Consider the following 27,040-nt stretch of genomic DNA (forward strand, 5'->3'; position numbering starts at 1 on the left):
CTACTCGAACAAAAATGTTGACGTTGAATTTCGATGCCTGCATCAATATTGAAGAATCAAAGTGACGATTGGCTCACAGATGGCGAGTGGATGAAAATGGTAAAGACGTTTTGATATCGATCAAATTGCATGATTTTTGTTTTAGTGCATCATCCATGCATGACCCATTTTGGTTTTGCATATCTTTATCTTTGCCACAGAGAACAGACATCCAACGTCGGTCAGAAACTTGTGTAAAACAAGTGGGAACATCGCCGTTACGTGGCGCTAGCATCTCCTGATTTCCTCTATAAATTTTCCACTTTCGACCAATTAAGCGCTAGTATCGATACATTTTCTGTTGAAAATTGTCGCTACCAGCACTTAGTGTCTAGTGTAATTTGTGCAACACCAGCGCCTTCAGGTTGTCAAAAAGAATTTTTAAGTGGGTGAGTCGCCGGTTGAATAGGAATCTTTACACAAGTTTTTACAGAAATATTCTTCGAGCTCTGTGCCTTTGCCTTTGATGGTCGAAACTTGCTATAAATTTTATTGTTTGCGTTCATTCAGTCGATCCAACTTACTTTGAGTCACAGAACAGAAATGGAACTTCAGATCCAAAAGTGGCTCCATATTAGCGCTCCTAGCGGTAGAAGGCAAGCTTTGTCTGTATTTTACATGAGCAGCATGCTTTGATGGTGTGAGTGCCCATAGAAAACTCATGTGAAGCACATCTACAAGCATCGCTTGGTGAACACAAATTTTCTACAATTGGATATTTTGTCTCAAAAATGTAGAAGATAGTCAACCGGATCAAACGGGTGTTCATTGAGATAAGCAGGTTGAACAAGCTAATCACTCGAGGCAGGTTTTCCAGGCTTTAACCGAGCTATTAAGAAGTCCCAAGTACCTTAGAAAAGCTTGATCTAGAGATCGTTAGTGAATTTCAGAGATATTAAGGGCAGTTCCCGTAACTGCAATCCAGACTTTTGGAGGAGTTTAAGATTAGATAAATGCAGGACAGCTCCATGTTCTTCAGGAAAACAAAATACGGGAATCGCTAAGACGTGCTGAGAATTTCAGGGAAGTATTGAGACCCTCAGAGAACTTATAAAAGCTTCTGAAATATTTGGAAGTCTTCACAGAGGTCCAGAAAGCTCCAGAAATATTTAAAAGTATTTAGGAGAGTTCCATTTATTTTAGACTAGAACCAAGACATTTCTGAATCGTGAGCCACAGGGAAGCTTCTCTCGTCTTTAGTTCAAATAATTTCAAGGAAATTGCAGAAAGTTTACAGAAATTTCGAGAAATTCCGGAATCTTCATCAAAGCTCCGAGAGAATTTCTAGAACGTATGGGAAGTTATACTAACATCAGGAAAATGTAAGAGTATATTAAGAATTTGATATGATTATCATGGGACTTTCTAGATCTTCTAGACAGTTCAATTTATTAAAAAAAAACGATATCTTCAATAAATTCCAAAAAATCTTCAAAGATTTGTTTTTATACTTTCATGATATTTGATGTGTTCTAATTTAGAGTGCAAACGATAAATGTCGTTAAACGAAAACACCATACGATGTTACGTATGACAGTTGGATCAGGTCGACAAGGTCTGATCGTATGAAAAATAAAGAGGAAGATCATTCCAGTCTGAAACATCAAACGAAGTAGAGTTTTTTTTATTTTGCTCCGCAAAGTCCCGGTTTTCTCCAATATAAGTATAAGATACTAAAGTTGACGACGAGTGATAAAGTGAAGTTAGTGGTGAATACGGCCGTTTTCTCGTTTTCCACTTTATGCGGTGGAATAAAGCTTCGTCGGTGATAAAGCTACCCGTAGCATATAGCGGTGGCATCAAAGGACGCCTGATACAAAGCCGACGGGAAGTTCGCAACCAATTTACTGCTCGCTGCAGTTGTTTCCTTGCCGGCTCAGTTTTGCCGTAAATCTCGCTGTTACAAAAGTGTTTGTCCTTTACAAGGACATTTGGCCATTTTGTGGAAGGTTGCCATCAAGGTGAAAGGTTGGTGAGAACCGTAAAAGATGTATTAAAGAAGTTCCTTCTAGATCCGGACTTTTCGCATTTAGACTTGGAGGTCCAGATTAATCTTTTCTTAATTAATTATAGAAACAACTGCCTAACAATGGATGGGAATTTTCCATCGCAAATCATATTTTCATACAAACCAAAAACAATTTTAGATTTGCTAAATCCAAAGAACCATTATAAAAGACACTTGCATATGGAAACCTCGCATGATAAGAATATTACTAATAACAAACAACTCGTACCTATGCATGATGATGTCAACTCAAAGGATTGCGGGAATGTCCCGAAAGCTATAAAAGATCCTTTCGAATATCTGATGGAAGGGGATGAGTTGTGGTATAAAAACCACAGCCCCCATCATACTGCTAGATGGCTTAAGGCAAGTTATATTAAAAGGCATTCTCGCAATACTTTCCAGATTCGAATTGGAAACGTGCCAACAATGGCGCATCGAGGACAGCTTCGCATATGTAAGGATCGGGACTTCTCTGGGAAGCCAAATGTGTTGTTAAGTCGACGACAATTGCAACCCGAGTCAAGTGACAGCAACGAGGCATTCCATGGTTTTACTGAAGAAGAAGTTAGAAGAGGCAGGAAACGTAAATACGTGTTCGAGAATTTGAAAAGTGAGGTTGAAAAGTCAACAGATTTCGCCCCTAGGCGTTCTAAAAGAATAAGAAAGGTTAACATTGATGAAGAATTTGTATATTAATTTGTAATAATTTTTTACGTTCTGATTTGCATTGTATGAAGCTTTGAAAAAGAAGATTATAAGAAATTGTTGTAGTAGTGAATTGAATTGTAAATGCTTTCTGAAGAGAGAAGAGCTGATGTGTTCTAATTTAGAGTGCAAACGATAAATGTCGTTAAACGAAAACACCATACGATGTTACGTATGACAGTTGGATCAGGTCGACAAGGTCTGATCGTATGAAAAATAAAGAGGAAGATCATTCCAGTCTGAAACATCAAACGAAGTAGTTTTTTTTATTTTGCTCCGCAAAGTCCCGGTTTTCTCCAATATAAGTATAAGATACTAAAATATTAACCGTGTCTTTAGAAATTTGATGATTTTTTGGATGACTTTGAAGTAGCAGAAGGTCATTACCGAGGTAATTACCCAAGACTGGGTCTGTAGTCTAAAAAGTGGCCTGCAGAACATCAGGGTATTAGATTAGCAACCGGTGGAAACTATAACGAGTTTAAATTGGCTCACTACTTGACTAGCCTATTGGTCCCAAGCAAATCGATTGACATACTCCATTCTAGTCGAAATTCTAGTACTACACAATGTTTGTTTTGATTCGCTATGGAAGTTTGACACAAAATGAGGGGCTCGAGGATGTTCCTATGTTTCGAGGGGTGTATTGATTAGCTTGGGACCGAAGAGAGTACCAGAGCTGAGCCAAAAAGTTGAGCTCGTTTCTTCGGGACCTACTAGTCCCTAGCTAATCGATTCACCCCTCGAAACTTAGGAAAATCCATTAACCCCTCATTTTATCTGTCAAACTTTCATAGCGAATTAAAACAAACATAATGTAGTACTGGAATTTGTTCGCTACGTTAGTCGATTTGCTTGGGACCAATAGGCTAGTCAAGTAGTGAGCCAATTTAAAATGGTTAGTTTCGTATTGATTGTTGCTACTACATGGTAGCCTCGTGTCTGCCATCACCGAAGAGTAAAAATAGAAAGCTTTCCCTTTCAAAGAAAACGATGTGCAACAGAATCATTTTTGTGTCGAGTCAACTCTCAGTTTGATTTTTGCACATTGTAAATAGTCTCAAAATATCAAAGGAGCTTGTAAAATCAATATCAAGCATGATATTTTGTTCCAATGTCACACATGATATTGAAAGCGTATGAGAGGGGGAAAATATCATTTGATTGATGATTTTGCCAACACTGCTGGAGAGGAAGCGAAAAAGGGTCGCAGAGGATGCCATGCAGCTGGTACTGATAAAGGAATAACAGTTAGGGAGGGTCTAGTATAAGAGATGAGCCAAACAAACTGTCAAAGCAAGAGCCAATCGAGCAGTGCCTATCTTGGTTACATTGGCAGTGTTGCTAGAAATCACCTAGGCATAGGTTGCCAAAGCAGTTTGTTTTGAGTCCGGACCTCTCTTATACTAGATCCTCTCTACACGGTAAAAAAAAATAGGGGTACCGTAAAACGGGGTAACATTGATAATTTTTTAAAGTATATTCTAAATATTTTTTACAGCAATGGCTGTTTTTCAAATTTTATATTTTTAACACAAGTACTGAGGATCCAAGAGTTAATTCGTTAGTAATATGTTGAACGAAAATTAAAGCATTTGCACTATTTTTTTAGTTTTGTGCCCGAACTTCAGTATTTTGATTTGGGATTACTTTGATAATGCTCGATGAATGTTGGAAAAAAATCAGTGAAACTTAAACAACTTAGTTCTTTAAATATGAAACTTTGAATGAGTATATAATCAGAAAACTTCATAAGCAATAAGAATACAACATTGAATTTGTGATGGCTGTATCGGAAATACATTTCATAATTTATGGTTTGAGTGCTTTTTCAAAAAAGTGAAAAACACGAAAATGTTTTTTTAATATTTTTGTAAAACATGTAACACATACTATATAAAAACTATATACCATATCAACGGAAATATCCTAAGCTACAATATGGAACCAATGTTTCTTATTTGGAAAAAGCACAGCTAGTAAATTTATTCTTTATATTATACTATCAAAGTTACCCGCATAATCAAAGATACCCCGTTTTACGGTAGTAAAGTTTAAGAACCTAACGTTGAGTATAATCATATTCACCTAATGTTGGGTACAACTATAACATACTTTTGGATAGAAAGCGAATGAAAAATTCTGTAGCACTCCACACAAGCTTCGAAAAAGTGCTTTCATTAATTGTTTTCTAAAACCTTCGGCTTCGTATAGTTTTATTAAGAATGTTGAGCCTTACCTAAAAACGAATTAGAAAAATGTCATGTATGTGTGTTTCTCATTGGTACTTTTATTATTCGGCAACTCTAGCTGTTCATTTACTAACACGTCCCTTCGGCCCGGTATAATGTCATCTTTTCCAAACTCAATGCAATTCAGTTGTAGTTAACAGTTTCACGTTTTTTTTCTCTCGTTCTAACGTTGCTTAAGTTTTGATCGTTATGTCATTATTGTTCAATATTGATATAGTTCTTTGGGTTAGTATTATAAAGCTTAATATACGCAAAACACAACTACATCTGCTCCGTCCCTTCTCAGCTGTAACAATCTACATTTTAACTGCGATCTTCTATGGGCCTTATTATGTAAGTCGAGTCAACCTGTGACGCTCGACTCGTGTTATATAATAGGGCCCTATATTGATCTTCACATACTGTTTTCAACAAATTATTCTTATTAGACTTTGGGTTATGTTCAGTGCATTTTTAAGCTGTTATTGGTACATCTAAAGAAGTTGTTTTCGAATGATTGTTGATTGATAAGTATTTGATAGTTGTGCTGGTTGTGTCTGATGGTATTAAGCTCAGGTGTTTAGTTAATTCAAAGGAAAAATAAAGACGATCCTATTTGGAATGTGTTCAAATTGGTAATCGCCTAACAGGGTTCTCGTGTTGCTTTCGACTAGACAATAGACTTTCAGGCAATGTTATTGAACGGAATGTTTACGGGTTTCTTTAGCAGTGTTTTGGAATGTTGCGAGTTTTTCCTAAATATTTGTTGTTGATTCAGAAGACTAGATTAGAAGAAAGAGAAAGCGTCTCGAAGGAGAGATATTCTACATGAAAACGTCTTTGATGTTTTTAAATTGTCGTATGGAAAGATCCACCGGTAGATCGAATCGATACTGCGTGAGGCGATCTAGAGTCTTCAGCGCATCGCGAAATCCTGTATTGGCTACGTAGCTCCAGCAGGTGTAATACGAACTAACAAGTTCCTTGCATTGGTAGATCAGATGGAGCCATTGAGTCAACTTTTGGGCGCTGGAAAAGAACGTGAGTGACCGATTGGTTATAGGAAATTCAGTTCAAAACTTTGATGTTGACTTACTTCAGTGCAGCACAGATAAAAGCTTTGAACTGCGAGTTGTAGCTTCTTTTGTAGGGGCTGTGTAAAGCAATGATCGTACCAATAGTGCTCAGCAGACTCTGAAATTTAAATTCAAATTAACATTTCGCGTAAATAACTTCTAAGTAATTTTAAAGCCCAATATCTCACCTGCTTGTTAGATTGTGGCCTTCCTTCCACTAAATCTAGATTGAAGCTTTCGGAAAGCTTTCTTGCTGGTGTAGAATTATATCTATCACCATTTTTGATATTGTAGTACATTAGTAACAGTTCCCATGCATGCATCTCTGATTCGTCTGAACTAGAGTAAGTCACCTCCTCGTCTTCATTGTCGTCCAACTGCGTAAACAGATTCATCTCTATGGGTTCTTCCTCTTCTTCCACCGAGTTTGAATGACGCTTCGGTGGGGTTGTTGCTGCCTTAGCTATTCCTCCTGTACTTCTCCTTCTCGTGTCTCCATTGTAGAATCGCTCTTCACTGGCCTTCGCTTGGTTCTGACTGTGATATCCACCCCCGGAAAAGCAACCGGATATGAATGGCACTAGGCTTCCACTGCTGTCCGTTATTCCTCTCAGCCCATGTTGCATCAGTCCTTGGATTGTTTTAGCCAGTTGTTTTCGTACAACCATTGTAAGCTCGTAATTTTTACGACTGTTCACTGTTCGTGGCTCTCCACACTCACTTGCCGTTTCCGATAGCTGAAAATCTTCTTGCATGTCCATTGCTAGCGAAACCACTTCCTGCACGTCAATCTCCAACTTTGCCCGGACATCTCCCCAACAGTTCTCTTTGGAGCGTTTCATCATGTTTCGTTGGAATTGTTCCCGATTGCGGTCGCTACCGCAGTTGAACTGCGACAGAGCGAACATCTGCAGAATCGTACTGGCTTTGTCCATCAGGCCAAACGCCTTACTGTTTAGCGTCTCCCGCTTAGCCGTGTCTCTTTCCTCGAAACTTTTGCTAGCTTTCACTTCCGGCTTACTATGGGAAGCAATCGAGCGAGTCTTGGCACGTTCTTGGGCCTCGGTGCGTTCAGCTGCTTCGGCTTTGGCCAGTTCTTGTTGCTGGTAGAATCGTTTCTTGATTTCTTCCTTTTCGTTCGTCTGCAGGAAACTGATAAAGCGTTCCAAGTCTTGAATTTGCGTTTTGAGCTGTGATACTAGTTGTTCCTTCATTTTGAGTGGATTAACCAGCTGTTCATCTAACGCAGTGTCCACCTGGTTTCGCAGGTCTTCCGTAGTAAGCTGCGGTAAATCCAGCTCGTTCAGGTTAAGGTTGATTTTGTTCTTGATTTCATCGATAATGACTTTCTGCTTCTCGAGCAGCATCGTATGAGGGAGAATTCCCGCTCCAGATTCATAGGCGTACCGTTCCAAGTCAATTAGTTGGTTTTTCAACTGATCGATCAAGGCATGTTGTTTCTCACGCAGATGTTCGGCTGACTCTGGGCTCCTGTCCAAGTCTGCTACTATTCCCGGAATGTTTTTCTTGACTGGATTCTGTTGCATTTCCGGTATTCCCAGAAAGGCAAATTCTTCCAAGTTCTTCAGAAGGTTGTCCCGCTCTTCCGGTGCAGATTCTACAATCTGGCGTAGTCTTAACTGGACCTGAGCAAAGTGTGACGTGAGGGCGATCAAATTAGAGGATAGTGCTTCGTGTTCGTCCTCTAACGATCGGAGTCGTTCATTTTCCTCGAAGGCTTCATCGTTTCCAATTGCACCACTTTCATTGGTGCTCTCATCCGTTAACATGTTGTTCGACTCGGAACTGAATGCTGAATCGAAATCAAATTCATCGTCGGATACAGCCTTTCGCAACATCTGGTCATTCTCTACAAATAGACCTCGGGATGTTCCACACGGTTCTTCAATCTTTTCTTCGCAATAGTCGTCCATGTTCTGGGAGAGATTATCGCTACACTCACTGACCTCGATTTCGATGGACATTTTTATCAAATTAGATAACAAGTTTCTCAAACAATGAAATCTTTAGCGAACCCAACAGGCATACTGATAGGCTGTGACCGTGGCAAAACAGTTCGTTATCCCGTTCAGGACGACGTCGTCATCGTCCCACGCAGTCTGGGTTTCCTATTTGTATGCGACTCGTAATACGAGTACCAGCTAAATTTATGGGGGTGGGAAGTGAAAACTGTCAAGAGAAGAAATTTTTCTCGCTTGTACAGTTAATTTAGCTTGAAATACGTGTCCATATGTAATCGAATTTCGCGCCCTTTGTCCACTTCCGGTACGTTACTGCAACACTAAGCAGCGAGGCTCAAGATAAATTTAGCAATAGGTCCAAAAAAATCAGGAAAAGCGCTCGCTTTTACTGCTAATTTCAAAGAGAAAATTTTCCACCATGAAAACAACACTGGTGAAAATGGAAAACTCACGAATTATTGACGTTTTCCACGGTTTTCCTTTCGGTGCAATTTACCATGCCTGTGTGCCTTATAGGAAAAAGTGCATTTGGTGAACAGCGTGAGTGCTCGCATGTTCGTGATGAGTGGCTTGTGAGTGACTCTAGGTGCATCTCGGCCTTCTCTCCGGGTGAGGTCGTCCCATGGCGTGTTTACAAACTCTTGGTGACAGTAAATAAGACTCGCGTCTGCGGCATTCGTTTCAGTTTGGAAAACAAAAGTTGTTTGATCGAATTTTAATGAAGTAAAACATTGCGAATGAAACTATGAAGTTGGAGAAAATTTGCCGTATGTGTTCGTCGGAGAAGCTGCGCGTTAGACCGATCTTCAAGGCGTACAAACGCGAGCGGCTGCTTGTGATCATAAAGGATGTCGTTCGGATTGATGTCAGCGAAGGTGATGGGCTTCCATCGAACATTTGCAAACCCTGTGCCACTACCCTGATAAGAATACAGGAAAATCTGGAGGAATTTAGGCACAATGATGGAGAACTGCGAAGCAGAATTCTGGATGGTGATAAACTGGATGTCAAAGTTGAAGCACATTCGCAAGATTCGGTCGAGGAGCTGGACCCGGTTGAAGGGTAAGTAGTAATTTGATTTGTTATCGGATTGGTATGCTATTGAACATTACAAATATGTTTTATTCTTGATGATATTTTCAAAATTATAAACCAGATAAGTGCAACAAATTAGGACTCTTCGGAATTCTTAAAATTCTCCCGCCTTGATCTTACGATTATTGAAAATAAAGGCTGTAAAATACGCTAGTTCAAATATTATTGTCAAAAACGGTAAATTGAATTGATGACATACACGGACGATAAGATCGACTCAAAATTGAGTAGAATTCAACTGAATTTAGCAAAACGTGGATTTCCTCACAGAGTAAAATTTTCCGAGCTTTTCCAGGAAAGACTTCTCGAATATAAAGCAAATCGAGAGAGGTTTCACTCAATCTCTTAGTACATAGCTACACCACTGAGTAAAATTTTCGTCGATTTTCCTTATATTCGAGAAGTTTTTTTTTCTGAATAGCTCGGAAAATTTGACTCACTTTGTGAGCAAATCCACTTTTTGCAAAATTCAGTCGAATTCAACTAAACTTTGAGTCAATCTCATCGTCCGTGTAGAATTAAAGATATTTTAGAGTGTATTCTTGAAAATGTATCAAACCCCCACTATAAAATTCAAGATGGCGAATCCTTATCTAAAATGGCGGCGTGCGGTCAAAATCCAATATGGTGATTGCAACCAATTACAACCATTACAGTCAATACAACCATTTTTGCATCAGTTTTGAAAATAAAATCGGATATTAAGTAGTAATGTAGTAATTCAAATAGAAAATCGATGAAGAGAATCTTAATAAAATTTCACAAAATGCATGTATTATTAAATTACACGATTTAAAATTTAACGAGACAAACAAATGGGCTAAAGCTCCTTCTCCATTACAATGTCTGCAGTGATCACCAGTCAGCAGCAAACGAGGACCCGAACGGAAAGCGTTCTGAGCTCCACAAGATTGAAATAGTGGTTGATTCTATCTCGAATGCCCACAATGATCAAATTGAACATATTTCCATAGCAGAACCCATGGTCACAAGGGAAAACTTCGATGATAGCATTGAATCGCAAAACCAACTAGATTACGGCGAAAACAATTCTAATTTTGCCGATGAATCACACGAGAAAATATCAAAACTGGTAACGAATGACGACGAACCCGTTGAAAATGAATTGCAGTTCAACGAAATTGAAATGACGATGACCCAGAATCATTCGATCTCAAATGCCCATAATGATCAAATCGAGCATATTTCCATAGCAGAAGTCATGGTAGCAAAGGACGAACTCGATGACAACCTTGCTTACGACGAAAACAACACTAATGTCGCCGATGAGCCAGACGAGAACACATCTAATATAGTCCGAACTGCGCAGGTTTTCAAAGTAGCAGTCTACGATGAAGCCGACGCAAACGATTCAGATCATGTTGGTTCCCAAAATCATCCAGACTCGGAAGAAACCGGCACTGATTCTGACTACGAACCGGATGGAAATAAATCGAAACCAAAGTTAAAACCCATTCGTGCTAGTCAGAGGCAGCGTGCGGCTCGAGCCAGAGTATTGGCTGCTGGCAAGAAGAAACGTGGCCGTCCACCAAAGTACGACGGCGATGATCCTAATCGTCCGAAAATGAACGATCACAAGTGCTATGTGTGCCGCAGCGAGTCGCTAGGTTCGGCTAAAGCCTTGCTGGAACATTTGACGACTCACCTGGATCGAACTCCGTACACGTGTTCGGAATGTAAGATGGAAACGGTGGTCGTAAAAAGCGTACGGTCGCTGAACTACCACATGAAAATGCACGCGCAACCAATGAAGTGCCAATACTGCGATCGCCGGTACTGTGACGAACGGGCCCGGGACTATCACGTCAAGACGTATCATTTGGGTGAAAGTGCTCCCTGCCCATCGACATGTAACGAGTGTGGGAAAGTGTGCAAATCAATTTCTGCTCTAAAAGCTCATATGCGTGATCATAGGTTGAATCTTCAATGTGAGCATTGCGAAAAGATTTTTCATCGTCGGGGTAAGCTGAAGGATCACATAGCCAGAGTGCACGAAAAGGCCCAGAAGTACGAGTGCAACCTGTGCAAACGAGTAGTACATTCGTTGGATAGCTACAATTCACATTTGAAAATGCACATGAGCGAAAAGACCTATGAATGCGATATCTGCCCTATGAAGTTCTACACGGCTGGCAATTTAGGTCTTCATAAGAAGATTCATTCGTCCAATGCAAACTACAAACCGCACAAGGATTGGAGTGGACATTACACTGTAAGTCAAGAACCTGGAGCAGACAAAATATACAAGTGCAAACTGTGTGGAAAATCGTACACCAAAACGGTCATGAAAATCAACAACCATCTCAAGAGTCATTTTAAGGATATCAAGTGCGATCGTTGTGATTTGATGTTCGTTAACGATTCTCAGTTGAAGGTCCACTACGTGGTTCACACGGGCATACGGCAGCATAAATGCGACCACTGTGGAAAAGACTTCTTGCATAAAAACAACCTCACACAGCATCTGAAAATACATCGAACCGAACGAGACTATGCTTGCGAGTTCTGTGGAAAGCTATTCACCTACAAGGAGGGAATGAAGGCTCACATCCGAAATCACCACCTGAGAGATAGCCCGTACAAGTGCACTCGCTGCCGGAAAAAGTTCGTGGACAATGCTTCACTGGAGCGCCATATCACAGCAGAACACGAACCTCCGCCAGTGCAGATTGATCTTGGTCCACCACCGCTAATGGGAACCGTATCTGTGCCGCAGGTGCCTAATTTTGAAGCCATAGGAAGAAATTAATAAACAAAACTAAATTCAGTGATTCGGTCCCTTTCATTAGTGAGAAATTCCTGGATTGTGATACTGTTTCATCTATATGGTGTGATCTGATCGACACAAATTCTGAAATCTATCTTCGGGAAAAGAAGTCTGACAATTTCTAAATGAGGCCAATGTGTGACTGGGTAATTCAAGTGTGGAGATTTCCATTTTTGACAATTTATTTTTATTTTTTTAAGGTCAATCCATTTCCCTGAAACTTTATCCCAGACGTCGTTTCGATTAGATGAGTCGTTTTCGTGCTATGATTTATTGACAAAGATCAAATACGCAATTTTGTAAAATTAGGCGAGAGTCAAAATGGCCGAACTGAAAGTTTCCCTAATAAAGATATAAAAAAAATGGCCGAATTCCAGCACAAACTTTGTTCATTGCCCCTAGCGAACGATTGTGCGAAGTTTCATGGAATTCTGAGGTAAAATCTAAAATTTGTTTATTTTTGACGTAGGATTGGGGGTGCAATGAAAAAAAAAACAAAATCGACTGTGTTACGAAAAGTGGTCACGATTTGACCACTAATAACTCTGTCAATAGCGGATGGATATTAATTCTAAACAAGTCAATCAATTGGAATGTCATCTACGAATCTGCTAAAATGGACACTTTATCAATTTTCAAAACGTTACTATTGAAAATTGCATGAGTGCAACTGTTGCCATAATAATGAAAATGTTTACTGATTGACTGCGAAAAGCGCTTTCTCCCAAATCGAATTTACTTCGGTCTCACCGAACGGTGTTTATTCAATCACCGCGTTTGGTGAGTGGTGGTGTCCAGTGGTCATCATCATCATCATCAGCAGCAGCAGCAGTGCTTTCGGCGCGTGGCGTTGTAGATTGTTCTACAGTACACGACGAAAGGCTACCCGCAAGCGCAAACGAAATAAGAATGCAGCCAAATTATCAACGAAAGAGAGAGTCGATGCAAAGCAAAAAAATAATTTTAATATTACATCCAAAAGAATGCACTTCGCAAAAATAAACAAACGCAGTAAAAGCAGCGTAATGTCAGTTAATGCATTGATATTAAAATTATTTTTTTGCTGTGTGAAGGGAATCGATCAATGTAGATTGGCCTATTTGAAAAGTGACGCGAGACTTGTAAATGCACACTGGACCAGGAATGCAATCTAGCGGAGCAAAATTAATAACTCCGAAACGAAGCATTTCCGCGACTTAGTGTCTTCGGCAAAGTATCTCATCATAATAAGGACCATCTATTGACATTTGTTTATTTGTTATGTTTGCATCAACAGACTAGAAATAGTCCCAATGATGTGTTGTAAAAAAAGTACAGGTTATACAGACTACATATACTACAGTTACTACAGTTACAAACGAAAATAACTAGGAAAGCATTGTCAAGTTACTAAAAATTTATAAGTCTTAAATTTTACACTTAGCTGTTGGGCATCAAGCGTCTTCTGTCAGCAACAAAGGCAGAGAATCTTCGGCGAAGCACATTCCGTGTCAAGTGGAAATCGAACATCGACGCTACTCGGTTGAACCATAGAGGTAACTCTAAGACTAGTACGTCCCGAAGAAACGTGTTCAACTTTTTGGCTCAGCTCTGGTACTCTCTTCGGTCCCAAGCTAATCGATTCACCCCTCGAAACATAGGAAAATCCACTAACCCCTCATTTTATCTGTCAAACTTTCATAGCGAATCAAAACAAACATTGTGTAGTGCTAGAATTTCGACTAGAATTGGGTACGTTAATCGTTTGCTTGGGACCAATAGGCTAGTCAAGTAGTGAGCCAATTTAAAATCGTTAGTTTCTAATTGATTGTTGGTTGAACACTCGACGCAAGCCGTAAATAGCGTCCCTACCCGCATAAACGCGAACCATAAATTGACCTTACCTAAAATGGTTAAAAATTGTTTATAATCCCTGCTAAACTTTAACTGAAATGGTTATGGAACTTTACATGAACGTTTAATGATAAAGTTTCAACCTTATGTATTATGGTTTTTTGGAACTGGACCTTACAAATAATGGGTTGTTAAGAACCATTACCGTTCCAAATTCTTGTTTTCTCCATACATTTTCGGAAAGAGAACTATATTAGAACCTTTTAACTTATGGTTTGAGAACTTTAATGGTAATGGTTATGGTAGTCAGTAAGGTCCACGAATGGTTTTGTAACATCAATCAACTTTATGTGGAATATATCGCGAATTGGTTGCCTGTAATTTACTGATTACCAATTCACGATATATTCCACGTAAAGTTGAGCGATAATACAAAACCATTAATGGACCTTACTGACTACCATAACCATTACCATTAATGTTCTCAAATCATAAGTAAAAACGTTCTTATATAGTTCTCTTTCTGAAAATGTATGGAGAAAACAAGAATTTGGAATGGTAATGGTTCTTAACAACCCATTATTTGTAAGGTCCAGTTCCAAAAAACCATAATACATAAGGTTGAAACTTTATCATTAAACGTTCATGTAAAGTTCCATAACCATTTCAGTTAAAGTTTAGCAGGTATTATAAACAATTTTTAACCATTTTAGGTAAGGTCAATTTATGGTTCACGTTTATGCGGGTAAGCTATAATTAGTTCGAAGAAGTGGAAGTCTCAGCATAAGACTGTTGCGTAGTGATCGAGGTTGAACATTAATGTTCACTTGTTGTAGAATTGCTTCGCAGTCGATTCTTCCTTGCAGAGTATCCGCGACGGTTAAGGCTCTGAAAACATCTCTTCGGATACGTAAGGGCTCGACATTGATCAATTGGCAGCGATTCTCGTAGCTTGGAAGACGAAGTGGGTATCTCCAAGGCAGCTTACGGAGCGCGAAGCGAAGAAAACGTCGTTGAACAGATTCAATTAGCTCGGCCCCATTATTGTAGTTCGGCAGCAGTATTCCAACGTAGATCGTACGAGAGAGCAATAGAGCGATTTCAAGCAGTAAATGTCTGTGAAGTTCTTAGTAATGTTGAAGACAAAGCCAAGCGTTCTGGACGCTTTCTCGACGACATTCGATATATGGTGTGAGTATGTCAGCTTTGAGTCTAGAAAAACGCCTAAGTCTTTCACGCAATGCACCCGTTTGATAGTCGTGCCTAGTAGTTTGTAGTTGAAAATAATCGGTTGTTTCTTGCGTGAGAAAGTAATAACTGTACACTTAGCTGGCTTGACCACCAGTCGGTTTAGACTACACCAGTCAGTCAGCAAAGATGTCAATCTGATTTTGGAGAGAACGGTAGTCGGCGAGTGAGCGGATGCACAGAAAAACATGGTGAACGTCGTCGAAGTAAAGGAGAAATACCAATGGTCCCAGATGGATACCCTGAGGTATACCGGACTTTGCACAGAAGCTTGCTGAGCGACAAGTACCCAAAGTTACTGTCAATTGGCGCTCCGTGAGCTATGAACGAAACCATCTAAAAAGATTTCCACCGATCCCTAGCCTATCAAGCTTAGCGATCGCAATTTCGTGGTTCAGCTTATCGAAGGCATCTGACGTTTTGGAGACTTGATGTCGAAAGTAGGCTGTTGAGTATTGACGTCTTCAGAAGAGTTGTTTATTTTATCAAGATAAACAACGTTGCCAAAGTCGTCAAGTCTGTAAAACGCCATTTCAATGCATTAAAAAAAAGTTATTGAAAAAAAACATGTTCCACTAAAATAAAGAAATCTCAAAAACACCAAAATATAGGGTTAACTACCGCATTTCCGGCCTATTAAGCACAACCCGCACTTAGTCTTTCTTAATCTAGCACAGTTTAGCACCAAACGGAATGTTATTATCACTGATGGCTTCCAAATTTGTTTACCTTTCCGTACGTACCATAATATTTGATAAAGATAAACCAATCGTTGAGATATTGTCAAAAGTCTAACACTGCTTCTTGACGCCAAACTCCGCCTACGGATTCTAAACTCGGCCTAACGCATTGAAACGCCATTGAAACGCTAATGAATACACTTCGGCCTATCGTATGAAGATAAAAATTGATTCAGTCGGACCGCTTCTTTTGTTTTTGGGAATAATGGGTGCAAACTTCCATACCACGCGTTCTCATTGACTTCGTTCGGTAGCTTATTAACTAAAGTATCGTACCAAACGCATAATTGACTTGTTAACTCTGAAATCATGGATTAATTTGAAATTTTCTGCTCGATAGGCCCAAAATGGGGGATTAGGCCGAAGTAGTTCTCTACCCTACCTCTCTCAAATTTTGATATTTTGTTAATCGAGTTTTGCTTATTTTTTTCTTTATTGAATGAATTTATTTAAAATTTGCAACAAAGAAAGAATTCCACAGCATTGTTCAAAACTGGATTCCATGTTTACAACCCATCGGTCCTTTTCAGGACCACAAATAACTGATAAAAGAGTTAACTACTTCAAGTTAGACCTTGTAACCAAGACACATCGTCTAGAATTGACGACATGGACAACGACATAACGAGTCGATTGAGACAATTTAATATTTACTATACTTTTGCTGTGACATCGAAACTACCTTTCGTAATCCTTCGTCAAATCTACGGTCGTCTTGGATACAACCTCTTACTTTTTCGCTATTTGGCGTGGATTTGCTCATTTACCACCTCTGGTCAAAAGTATCACCCACGAGAATTTATTAAACTCTCATGTAAATGTGATTGACTACTACTGACATTTATTGGGAAATAATTCGCTTATTCTAAACAAAACCAAATCTTACTACGATTAAGTTACATCTCCTTCACTCATCGTCTTCGGATCCACAGGTTCAGTCAACGTCAACGCATCCCCACCGTTGTTGCCTGTGCGCCCATGTTTGTTCTTGATGTGATAGTTCAAGTGGGTTCTATACATGAAGTCCTTCCCACAATGCTCACACCGATAGTTCCGTTCTCGCGTATGAACCACATAATGAATCTTCAGCTTGTGCATATTTGTGAACTTCAAGTCGCACCGATCGCACTGGATGTCCTTGAAGTGATGCTTCACGTGACTGATGATTGTGTTCACCGTGCCGCTGTAGGTATTCCCACAGTGATTGCAGGCGTAGATCTTCCCTCGGTCCACATCTTGCGCAACGGTATAGTGGCTGGTCCAGTCCTTGTGGGGTTTGTAGTTTACATTTTTGGCATGCACCTTCTTGTGCAAACCCAGGTTGCCCGCCGTGTAGAACTTCATCGGACAAAGGTCACAGACGTATGTTTTCTCCGCATTATGCATCTTCAAATGAGAGTTGTAACTTTCCAACGAGTGCAGCACGTGGTTACAGAGGTTACAGTCGTACTTCTCGGCTTTCTCGTGTACCCGTGTCACGTGTTCACGCAGTTTGCTCATCCTATGAAAGACCTTGCCACAGTGATCGCACCTAGTGAGGAATGAACAGAGTAAATTATTCGGTAAAAAGTGCACCAATCAATATGAATCTTACTTGACATCCAGCTTATGATCCCGCATGTGGCTCTTCAGCGCTGCAATCGACTTGCAGACCTTACCGCATTGCTCACAGGTTGACGGGCATGGGGCACTTTCGCCCAGGTGATAGGTTTTAACGTGTCCATCGCGGGCATAGTAATCGCTGTACCTTCGATCACAGTACTCACATTTAATCGGTTGGGCATGCATCTTTTTGTGCACGTTCAAGGATCGAACGTTTTTCAGCACAACCGGTTCCATCACACATTCGGTGCAGGTATGTGGCATCATATCCAAATGAACGGTCAAATGTTCCAGCAGTGCCTTTGCCGAGCCCATCGATTCACTACTGCCACAGATATAGCACTTGTGATCGTTGAGCTTGGGTCGGTCGAGATCAATCTTCTTCTGTCGCTTCCGGCTAGAACGTTCGGATTTGCTGTATTTCGTAGTTCGTTGGCTAGGTTTCTTTCGAACTTTTCTCTTGGGCTGCAGAGGAGCATCATCTGAATCAGAATTAATCTCACTGCTATCACTTGAATCGGTTGTAGTTGCTTTGTACTCGTCGTCATCTTCCGGAGTCTTTTCTTCGAATGTGATGTCGTCATCAGATGGTTCTTGTTTCATCACAATTGGTAATGGAATAATAGGTTCACGTTGAACCGGTAACTCCGATTTATTTCGGAATGTACAATCAGGATAGCTGCAAACGTGTAAAAGATGTAAATTTGAAATTCAAAGTATAAACGTATCAATCTTTTTACACTTCTGTCGGTAAATCATCCTCCACTTTGATATCTGTTTCGCCGGACCCGAAAATAATATTCCGCAGGGATCTATCATTCTCTCGGAACTGCTGGACGTTTTGTCGCATTTTGATGAGGATATTCACGCAAGGTTTGCAAACATTAGATGGCAGTCCGTCATCGGCGCTGATCGAAAGCTGTAGAACGTTCCCAATTGTTTGAACAAGGTTCTCCTCAACGTAGTCCTCGAAGATCGATTTCAAGCGACCCTTAGCCGAGGAGCACATCCGGCAGATTCGGTTCACGTCCATTATCAGACATGTGAATCCTGAGCTAGGTTGAACTTTTTAAACATCTTTTCCAGCTCGATCCGCTGGAACAGCTCCAGTAACAACCGAGATCGATATTTACTACACAAGTTGTAATGTTTATAATACAAACATCTGTCAAAAGTTAGCCTTCTGGAAAAAAAATGCAGCACACAGTATTTTTGGTACTGCTGGGCACTCTCCAAGCTAATGTTTTCTGCATTTTCTGTTTGTCTCTCATGAGCTACCGAATCCCGAGTGATATGAAAAAATGGAATCCTCCTTGCGCAGGTGAGTTTTGATTTGAAATGTTGGTTTGTGCTGATTATCTCCTGAACCAACCAATCCGATCGGGGTAAATTCTACACTAACTCTATTTAACGTAAATTTCACCTGAAAATTCAGCTAACTTCCTAAAAATAGTAATACAGTAAAATTCAGGAACGTTCAATGATAAGATAGAGAGAAGAGTCAGCAATTACCATTTAATTGCACAAACGGATATCCTCAACAGATACGCGTATTTCGTTTGTAATGAACACATTTCTTCAGTGTTTGCTACTAATGTAGTGAACTATTAGATATTCGCACACGCATTGGTATTAACCAAGTTGCACACATTCGTAGATGGTGCAACTCCTAGATTATTGTAGGCGTCCGAATAATGTAGGCGTCCATCCGTTACCTCATAGGTAACATTTTGGGATTAATCACTGTCTCTTAGATGGAAATAGTTCAACTTCCAATGATTTGAAGAGGATAGGTTGATAGTTCCGCTAGAGTACGGCAGTGTGAAGATTGACGATGCTTCGATATTGTAGTTGAGACCGATTTCTTGGGATAGAATTCAGTTGATCAGGAGAAATATAGTTTCTGCAGCTAGCAAATAATGCATCGTTAATAATGATCTCGAAGACTAAAGTAGGTACTCAGCGGAGCGATTCCCTGGTAATTTACAACATTATGCTTTTGAAATACAGCTTGCTGTTAGGAAATATTGAACAACTTCGGTACTGGCTGATGGGTAAACACTGTAGAGATTCTATTCAAGAAACAAGAAGGGATTCCGTCCGGGTGGAAAAAGTATTGGAGATTTTCGGCTTCAACGTGGCAGATTCGACATTATTTTACAGTTATTCGTAAAGCTATCAAAGATGAACACATTTCGGGGAGTATTTCTAACCGCTTCACCAACTTTGACTAACGAAGCCGTTGAATTGTTCTACAACGGTGGGTTGTGCTAGCAGTTGTATCATATAAGGTCCCGAAGAAACGAGCTCAACTGTTTGGTTTAGCTCTGGTACTATCTTCGGACCCAAGCTAATCGATTCACCCCTCGAAACATAGGAAAATCCACTAACCCCTCATTTTATCTGTCAAACTTTCATAGCGAATCAAAACAAACTTAGTACTAGAATTTTGACTAGAATGGGGTACGTTAATCGATTTGCTTGGGACCAATTGGCTAGTCAAGTAGTGAGCCAATTTAAAATCGTTAGTCTCCACTGGTTGGTATTATGCTTAATATAAATGTAAATCGCACAACCGGGAAAATTTCCTAAATTACGAGAAATATTCGGGAAAACCGGGAAATTGCTAATCGGGATTTGCATGGCCTTCGAATCTTGAAATTTTCAATAAGTGCCAAAATTTTGAAGATATTGTTTGTAATAATCGAACCGCGATCTCAAAGTGCTTGGAACTATTTTTTAATTAAATGATTCAAAAATTTGCAGAACAATCTTCATTAGTTAATATTTGGGTCCATAGCCAAAGAAGCTTAATAATTGTTCAATCTAATGGTCTTCATACAACGTAATGTTTCCGCAACAACGACAAAATTCCGAGGTTCGGAGACCTTGAAAAAAAATGGAAATGAGACTTTGATCTCTGATCAATTTTGTCAAACATTTTGAACTAACTCTTTTAAAAAATTAAAATCAATGTTAGAGGGCCAGTGGCTCCCCATTGCCCTCTTTTGGCTACGCATATGAATGAGCCAATGGGTCTTCCAACCCACTCACTATGGCGAGTATCCAATGATGATGGTCAGTTATTGCCTGATGTATCTGTGATTTCCAGGGAGAGCAGTCGTTCGATTCCTTGCCGCAAGCAGGACGTCGTGATCTTCTACCAAAACGCCGGTGGAATGAATTCTGATGTTGAAGAGTACCACCTAGCTTAATCGGATAGTTGCTACGATATAATTGTCCTGTGCGAAACGTGACTCGATTATCGAACGCTTTCCAGTCTTCGGTCCTGACTACGAGGTCTTTCGTTGCGATCGGAATCCTAACAACAGCCGTAAATCTACTGGTGGAGGTGTCCTTGTAGCTGTTGAGAACGATTCATGGAACTATGTGGAGCAGGTTTGGACAGCCATCAATCTGGGTGATCGCACACATTTCTATGCGCTCTGTACATTCCACCTGATCGAGTCCGCGACAATGAACTCATCGATACTCACTGTCGGTCAGTTTTCACAGTTATCGAAAGTGTCACAGTTGATGAGAGATTCATTTTTGGTGACTTCAATCTGCCAGGCGTTTCGTGGTGTCCATTTCATAGCGGATTCCTGTACCCAGATCCTGATAGCTCTACATTTCACGCAGGAGCTATTAGCCTTCTCGACAACTACAGCGCAGTGACGCTTTCTCAAATTAACCATGTAGTTAACGGAAATGATCGTAATTTGGACCTCTGCTTCGTGAGCACACAGGACAGGGCTCCATTAATTTCCTCGGCTACTTGTGCACTAAAGGGTGATACGGTCAAAATTTGGTCAATATCAACTTGACGTATTTCTTTCAATTTTGCATTTAAAAAACCTGAACACCCCTCATTTTGAAGGTGTGTGTGTGTAGAATGTTGCTCCTATTTTGATTTTGGAATTCACTCTTCAGTTGTCAAAATGCCGTCCAAGCAAGAAGAGCAGCGTATCAAAATTTTGCTCGCGCATCGCGAAAATCCGAGCTACTCGCACGCAAAGTTGGCAAAATCGCTAAAAGTTGCCAAATCAACCGTTACAAATGTAATTAAAGTGTTTGGGGAACGTTTGTCGACAGCCAGGAAGTCTGGATCGGGGGGAAATCGAAAACCGGAAGCCGCTGAGACGACAAAGAGAGTTGCCGGTAGTTTCAAGCGAAACCCTAACCTCTCTCTCCGAGATGCCGCAAATAAGCTGGGTGTATCGTCTACAACCGTGCATCGAGCCAAAAAAACGAGCCGGACTATCGACTTACAAGAAGGTAGTGACTCCAAATCGCGATGATAAACAAAATACGACGGCCAAAGCGCGATCCCGGAGGCTGTACACGACGATGCTGACGAAGTTTGACTGCGTGGTAATGGACGACGAAACCTACGTCAAAGCCGACTACAAGCAGCTTCCGGGACAGGAGTTTTATACGGCAAAAGGAAGGGGAAAGGTAGCAGATGTTTTCAAGCACATGAAACTGTCAAAGTTCGCAAAGAAATATCTGGTTTGGCAAGCCATCTGTACCTGTGGCTTGAAAAGCAGCATTTTCATAGCTTCCGGGACTGTCAACCAAGAAATTTACGTGAAAGAGTGTTTGAATAAACGTCTGCTGCCTTTCCTGAAGAAACACGGTTGTTCCGTATTTGGCATCTTGCCATTACGGTAAAAAGGCCATGGAGTGGTACGCCGCCAACAACGTGCAGGTGGTTCCCAAGGACAAGAACCCTCCCAACACGCCAGAGCTCCGCCCAATTGAGAAATACTGGGCTATTGTCAAGCGGAACCTAAAGAAGACCAAAAAAACTGCTAAGGGCGAGCAGCAGTTCAAGGCAAACTGGCTTTCTGCGGCGAAGAAGGTGGACAAGGTGGCTGTACAAAATCTGATGGCAGGGGTCAAGCGTAAGGCCCGGCAATTCGGATTTGGAAAAGCGGAAGCCTAACTGAATATTTTTCGTGAATTTTATACTAATTGAACTTGAAAAAGAAATTTAATTTGATTTTTTAAATAAACGATTTCACCGATTTACACGCGTTTTCCCTTGACCAAATTTTGACCGTATCACCCTTTATGCCACCTTTTTTTCCGAAAAGTTTGCCAGTGTATTCACTAATGAGATACTAACTGACGACCATATTAACCTGGCTGCCAGGAACGTTCCAGTAAATGATCAAACGCTGGGTGCAATTGATGTTAATGCTGAGATGATTTCTAAGGCCGCGACTCTGCTCTACTCATTCTTCAATCCTGGACCTGATGGATTTTATTGGACTATTCGGAAGGGCAAAGAAGTTCGACTGAACGGTTCAGCGGTAGACAAATGACTAAATTTTCTTTATTACAGGTATCACTTATATACTAGAACAGGGAATCACTGGTTGCTTCGATTCGGATACTCTAACAGATTTCCATCTGTATTTTTGAAGAGACATATTGCTAGCTTGTTAATGCGGCTTCTTCGCATGTTCCGAAAGTCTCTCTCCAGTGGCATATTTCCATCTTGCTGTTTCCCGTCTACAAAAAAGGAAGGAAACGAGCTGTGGATAACTATCGAGGAATTACATCGTTAAGTGCCGTTTCGAAGCTATTCGAGCTAGTGATTATGGAACCGTTGCTGTCCCATTGCAAGCAGTATTTGAGTGCTGATCAACATGGGTTTACTGTCGGCCGCTCTACAACTACCAATCTGCTGTGTCTCACATCGTATATAACCGAAAGCATATCGGATCGGGTTCAAACGGACGTTATTTATTCAGACCTATCCGCAGCATTCGACAAGTTGAACCATGCTATTGCGATTGCTAAACTCGGTAGGCTCGGTGTATGCGGTAATCTTCTGAGTTGGTTTCGATCATATCTTACCGGTCGGCAACTAAAGGTTGCCATAGGAGATTGCAGATGAGCTAGCTTCTTCGCCACATCAGGGAAGCCACATGGGACCGTTAATTTTTATACTGTTCTTCAACGACGTGCATCTGGTCATCGAAGCTCCTCGGTTATCATATGCAGATGACCTCAAAATCTTCCTACGAATCTGCTCCATTGCTGACTCTCACTTTGTTCAATGTCAGCTGAATGTATTCGCTAGTTGGTGCAGGTTAAACAGAATGGTAGTGAACCCAGCCAAATGCTCCGCTATTACGTTCTCACAAAAACAACAACCGATAACATTTAGCTACGACCTGCTTGGCTCGACAATCGAACGCGTAAATCAGGTGAAAGGCTTGGGTGTGATCTTGGATTCGCAGCTTTCACTCAAGCAACACATTGCATATGTTGTTGATAAGGCGTCAAGAACTTTAGGGTTTATTTTTAGGATAGCTAAAAACTTCTCTGATATCTAATGTCTAAAATCTCTCTATTGTTCGCTTGTTCGATCGACGCTTGAGTATTGTTCAGCGGTTTGAAACCCAAACTACAACAACGGTGCCGAGATAATTGAATCTGTTCAACGTCGATTTTTTCGTTTTGCGTTGCGTAGATTGCCTTGGAATGATCGGTTTCGATTACCCAGTTACGAAAGCCGTTGTCAACTTATCGACCTAGAACCAGGGTGCCTTCCATTCATTTTGGCGAAAAACATGTTTTATGAAATTACGGAATAATAAGATATTATGATAATATTTTGTATGTGTAAGTAACAAGAAAAGATTATAAAGTTTATGTTTGACACACAAAACATGCAAATTTAGCTTCAAAAGAGTCACAATGAGCGATTTTCTGATCGCCTCTTCGCGAAGAGTGAAGAGCGAAGAGTGGGTGAGATAAATGACAAAATCGCTCATTGCGACGCTAATGTAGCAAAATTGGCAGGTATTATGCGTTATACACAAACTTCACAATATTTTCTTGTTGCGTACACAAACAAAATATTATCATATAATCTTATTATTCCATAATTTCATAAAACATTTTCTTAGTCAAAATGAATGGAAGGCACCCTGCCTAGAACTTCTCCGGACTAAAGGGTGATACGGTCAAAATTTGGTCAAGGGAAAACGCGTGTAAATCGGTGAAATCGTTTATTTAAAAATCAAATTAAATTTCTTTTTCAAGTTCAATTAGTATAAAATTCAAGAAAAATATTCAGTTAGGCTTCCGCTTTTCCAAATCCGAATTTCCGGGCCTTACGCTTGACCCCTGCCATCAGATTTTGTACAGCCACCTTGTCCACCTTCTTCGCCGCAGAAAGCCAGTTTGCCTTGAACTGCTGCTCGCCCTTACCAGTTTTTTTGGTCTTCTTTAGGTTCCGCTTGACAATAGCCCAGTATTTCTCAATTGGGCGGAGCTCTGGCGTATTGGGAGGGTTCTTGTTCTTGGGAACCACCTGCACGTTGTTGGCGGCGTACCACTCCATGGCCTTTTTACCGTAATGGCAAGATGCCAAATCCGGCCAAAACAATACGGAACAACCGTGTTTCTTCAGGAAAGGCAGCAGACGTTTATTCAAACACTCTTTCACGTAAATTTCTTGGTTGACAGTCCCGGAAGCTATGAAAACGCTGCTTTTCAAGCCACAGGTACAGATGGCTTGCCAAACCAGATATTTCTTTGCGAACTTTGACAGTTTCATGTGCTTGAAAACATCTGCTACCTTTCCCCTTCCTTTTGCCGTATAAAACTTCTGTCCCGGAAGCTGCTTGTAGTCGGCTTTGACGTAGGTTTCGTCGTCCATTACCACGCAGTCAAACTTCGTCAGCATCGTCGTGTACAGCCTCCGGGATCGCGCTTTGGCCGTCGTATTTTGTTTATCATCGCGATTTGGAGTCACTACCTTCTTGTAAGTCGATAGTCCGGCTCGTTTTTTTGGCTCGATGCACGGTTGTAGACGATACACCCAGCTTATTTGCGGCATCTCGGAGAGAGAGGTTAGGGTTTCGCTTGAAACTACCGGCAACTCTCTTTGTCGTCTCAGCGGCTTCTGGTTTTCGATTTCCCCCCGATCCAGACTTCCTGGCTGTCGACAAACGTTCCCCAAACACTTTAATTACATTTGTAACGGTTGATTTGGCAACTTTTAGCGATTTTGCCAACTTTGCGTGCGAGTAGCTCGGATTTTCGCGATGCGCGAGCAAAATTTTGATACGCTGCTCTTCTTGCTTGGACGGCATTTTGACAACTGAAGAGTGAATTCCAAAATCAAAATAGGAGCAACATTCTACACACACACACCTTCAAAATGAGGGGTGTTCAGGTTTTTTAAATGCAAAATTGAAAGAAATACGTCAAGTTGATATTGACCAAATTTTGACCGTATCACCCTTTAGAAGAGACACAAGCAGAGTCCTAACCGTGGCCGCAAGGAAGGACAGATTGCGAGACTATCCTGAGGCAAATTGACCTGAATGTTGAACCCCGACCGCTTCGTAATAACCTTATGCTAAGACTGTCTCTACGTCGCACAAATTATGGAGCATACGGTGCGATTTGCGGACTGCAGAGAACATTCAACAGAGTTGCATCTGTTTTCGACTTTCATCTCTCCCGTGATGCACTTCGTCGAAAGTTTTCTTCTGTCGCCGGCAGGAGTAACTGACTATAAGATATATGTTTTTTAATGTTTTTTTTTTTATGTTATGACCATGCTTGAATGTATTTTTTACCATAGTTGATAAGGTTAACATCATTGGGGCTTCATCCAGCCTGTTGATGTAAAACAACAATAAAATAAATATTGTTCGAGCCAATTTAAACTCGTATGTTTAGTATTGATTGTTGCTACTACTTACATATTCAAGCGGCTACGTTCATTGCGATGAATAACTTCAGGCATTTTTGTTCATTTAAGAGGTGTTTTGGGTCTTTGGGGCACCCATGAGATGACTTCTATTTCGATGCCAACAGTTCATCAGGGCGAAACTGCTTTTGAAAACAATGATTTCAATAGCCATAACAGCTGGTAGAGGAAACATTCCTCTATACTTGATTGTGTTGTTAGTTTGCATGTGTGAGCTATTATTAACATCTTGACGACGTTGTTAATAATAGCTCGCACATGCAAACTATCAAACATATTATAAAAAAAAAAATTCCCCCTTTTGAAATATTGATATTGATGAAAATTTGTCTAATAAAAATCTAGAGAGCGTCTGCCCCCAGGCTGCTGTGCACGCGAGTGATCAAAACTATAGTCGCTATATGCATAGTCTGGCGGATAGAATTTCGATCTATCAAAAACCGGAACCAATTCAATATATTGTAGACCAACAATTGAAAAGGTACTATCAACTTTTAAAAACAAAACGTTGATTATTCTTTCCTCGCCAATCGAACGCAAATTACCGGCATCATCCGATAGGGGAAGCTTTCCTCAACCCAAAGATGGTGTTAGTTTGCGTAGGCGAGCCTTGAGTTACGAGAAAAGGGTTTCCGAAGTTTTGTTCGCAATTGCAGATGTGCTATTTTCTGTTGTTGTTCGTGATTTGCTCGATTGGTTCCGCTAGACTATCCGCCAGACTATGAATATAGCGACTGTAATCAAAACTATTCACCTCTATTCCCGTTTTCGTACGAATCGTTCGTTCGTACGAACGACTCGATTCGAACGAGTTCGAAAACGGAAAACAAATCTATACTGCATCGTACTTGGACACAACAGCAGTCAGGAAAAAAATCTCAAGCCATGCACGGAACGTTCAGTTTTCCCAACATTGCACGAAAAAGACATGTCATCGATAATTAAAT

At 40.6% G+C, this 27,040-nt stretch overlaps 4 protein-coding genes across 4 annotated transcripts in view; 1 reads left to right on the forward strand and 3 right to left on the reverse strand.

The window, feature by feature from the left end:
* mtSSB (mitochondrial single stranded DNA-binding protein) overlaps positions 1-27,040 on the reverse strand; it is a 363,002-nt gene that overhangs the window by 9,724 nt on the left and 326,238 nt on the right. The gene's annotated exons all lie outside the window — the stretch shown is intronic.
* Positions 4,814-8,526, reverse strand: LOC135712045 (RUN domain-containing protein 1). The gene is made up of 3 exons (XM_065235021.1): positions 6,251-8,526; positions 6,083-6,180; positions 4,814-6,015 (listed from the first exon to the last, which is right to left on the reverse strand). The coding sequence occupies exons 1-3, from the start codon at positions 8,045-8,047 to the stop codon at positions 5,811-5,813; spliced, it is 2,100 nt and encodes a 699-aa protein (XP_065091093.1). The 5' UTR covers positions 8,048-8,526; the 3' UTR covers positions 4,814-5,810.
* On the forward strand, positions 8,711-11,913 carry LOC135712043 (zinc finger protein 37-like). Its single transcript, XM_065235020.1, has 2 exons — positions 8,711-9,106; positions 9,992-11,913. Exons 1-2 carry the CDS (start codon positions 8,790-8,792, stop codon positions 11,907-11,909), a joined length of 2,235 nt encoding a protein of 744 aa, XP_065091092.1. The 5' UTR covers positions 8,711-8,789; the 3' UTR covers positions 11,910-11,913.
* On the reverse strand, positions 16,479-18,459 carry LOC135712095 (zinc finger protein 28-like). Its single transcript, XM_065235072.1, has 3 exons — positions 18,091-18,459; positions 17,343-18,029; positions 16,479-17,279 (listed from the first exon to the last, which is right to left on the reverse strand). Exons 1-3 carry the CDS (start codon positions 18,381-18,383, stop codon positions 16,640-16,642), a joined length of 1,620 nt encoding a protein of 539 aa, XP_065091144.1. The 5' UTR covers positions 18,384-18,459; the 3' UTR covers positions 16,479-16,639.

Source organism: Ochlerotatus camptorhynchus, unplaced genomic scaffold (genome assembly GCF_037179485.1).
Source record: "Ochlerotatus camptorhynchus isolate MF236.1 unplaced genomic scaffold, CSIRO-AGI_Acam_v1.1 ptg000457l, whole genome shotgun sequence".
Classification (NCBI taxonomy): Eukaryota; Metazoa; Arthropoda; class Insecta; order Diptera; family Culicidae; genus Ochlerotatus; species Ochlerotatus camptorhynchus.

Excerpts from the sequence above, each read along its gene's own strand:
- LOC135712095 (XM_065235072.1), bottom strand. The coding sequence starts at position 18,383 with ATGGACGTGAACCGAATCTGCCGGATGTGCTCCTCGGCTAAGGGTCGC. Across the intron at positions 18,030-18,090 it reads GATGATTTACCGACAGAAGT|CTATCCTGATTGTACATTCC; the intron begins GTAAAAAGATTG and ends ACACGTTTGCAG. Across the intron at positions 17,280-17,342 it reads GATCATAAGCTGGATGTCAA|GTGCGATCACTGTGGCAAGG; the intron begins GTAAGATTCATA and ends ATTCCTCACTAG.
- LOC135712043 (XM_065235020.1), top strand. The coding sequence starts at position 8,790 with ATGAAGTTGGAGAAAATTTGCCGTATGTGTTCGTCGGAGAAGCTGCGC. Across the intron at positions 9,107-9,991 it reads GAGCTGGACCCGGTTGAAGG|TGATCACCAGTCAGCAGCAA; the intron begins GTAAGTAGTAAT and ends CAATGTCTGCAG.
- LOC135712045 (XM_065235021.1), bottom strand. The coding sequence starts at position 8,047 with ATGTCCATCGAAATCGAGGTCAGTGAGTGTAGCGATAATCTCTCCCAG. Across the intron at positions 6,181-6,250 it reads GGCCACAATCTAACAAGCAG|AGTCTGCTGAGCACTATTGG; the intron begins GTGAGATATTGG and ends TTTAAATTTCAG. Across the intron at positions 6,016-6,082 it reads TTTATCTGTGCTGCACTGAA|CGCCCAAAAGTTGACTCAAT; the intron begins GTAAGTCAACAT and ends GTTCTTTTCCAG.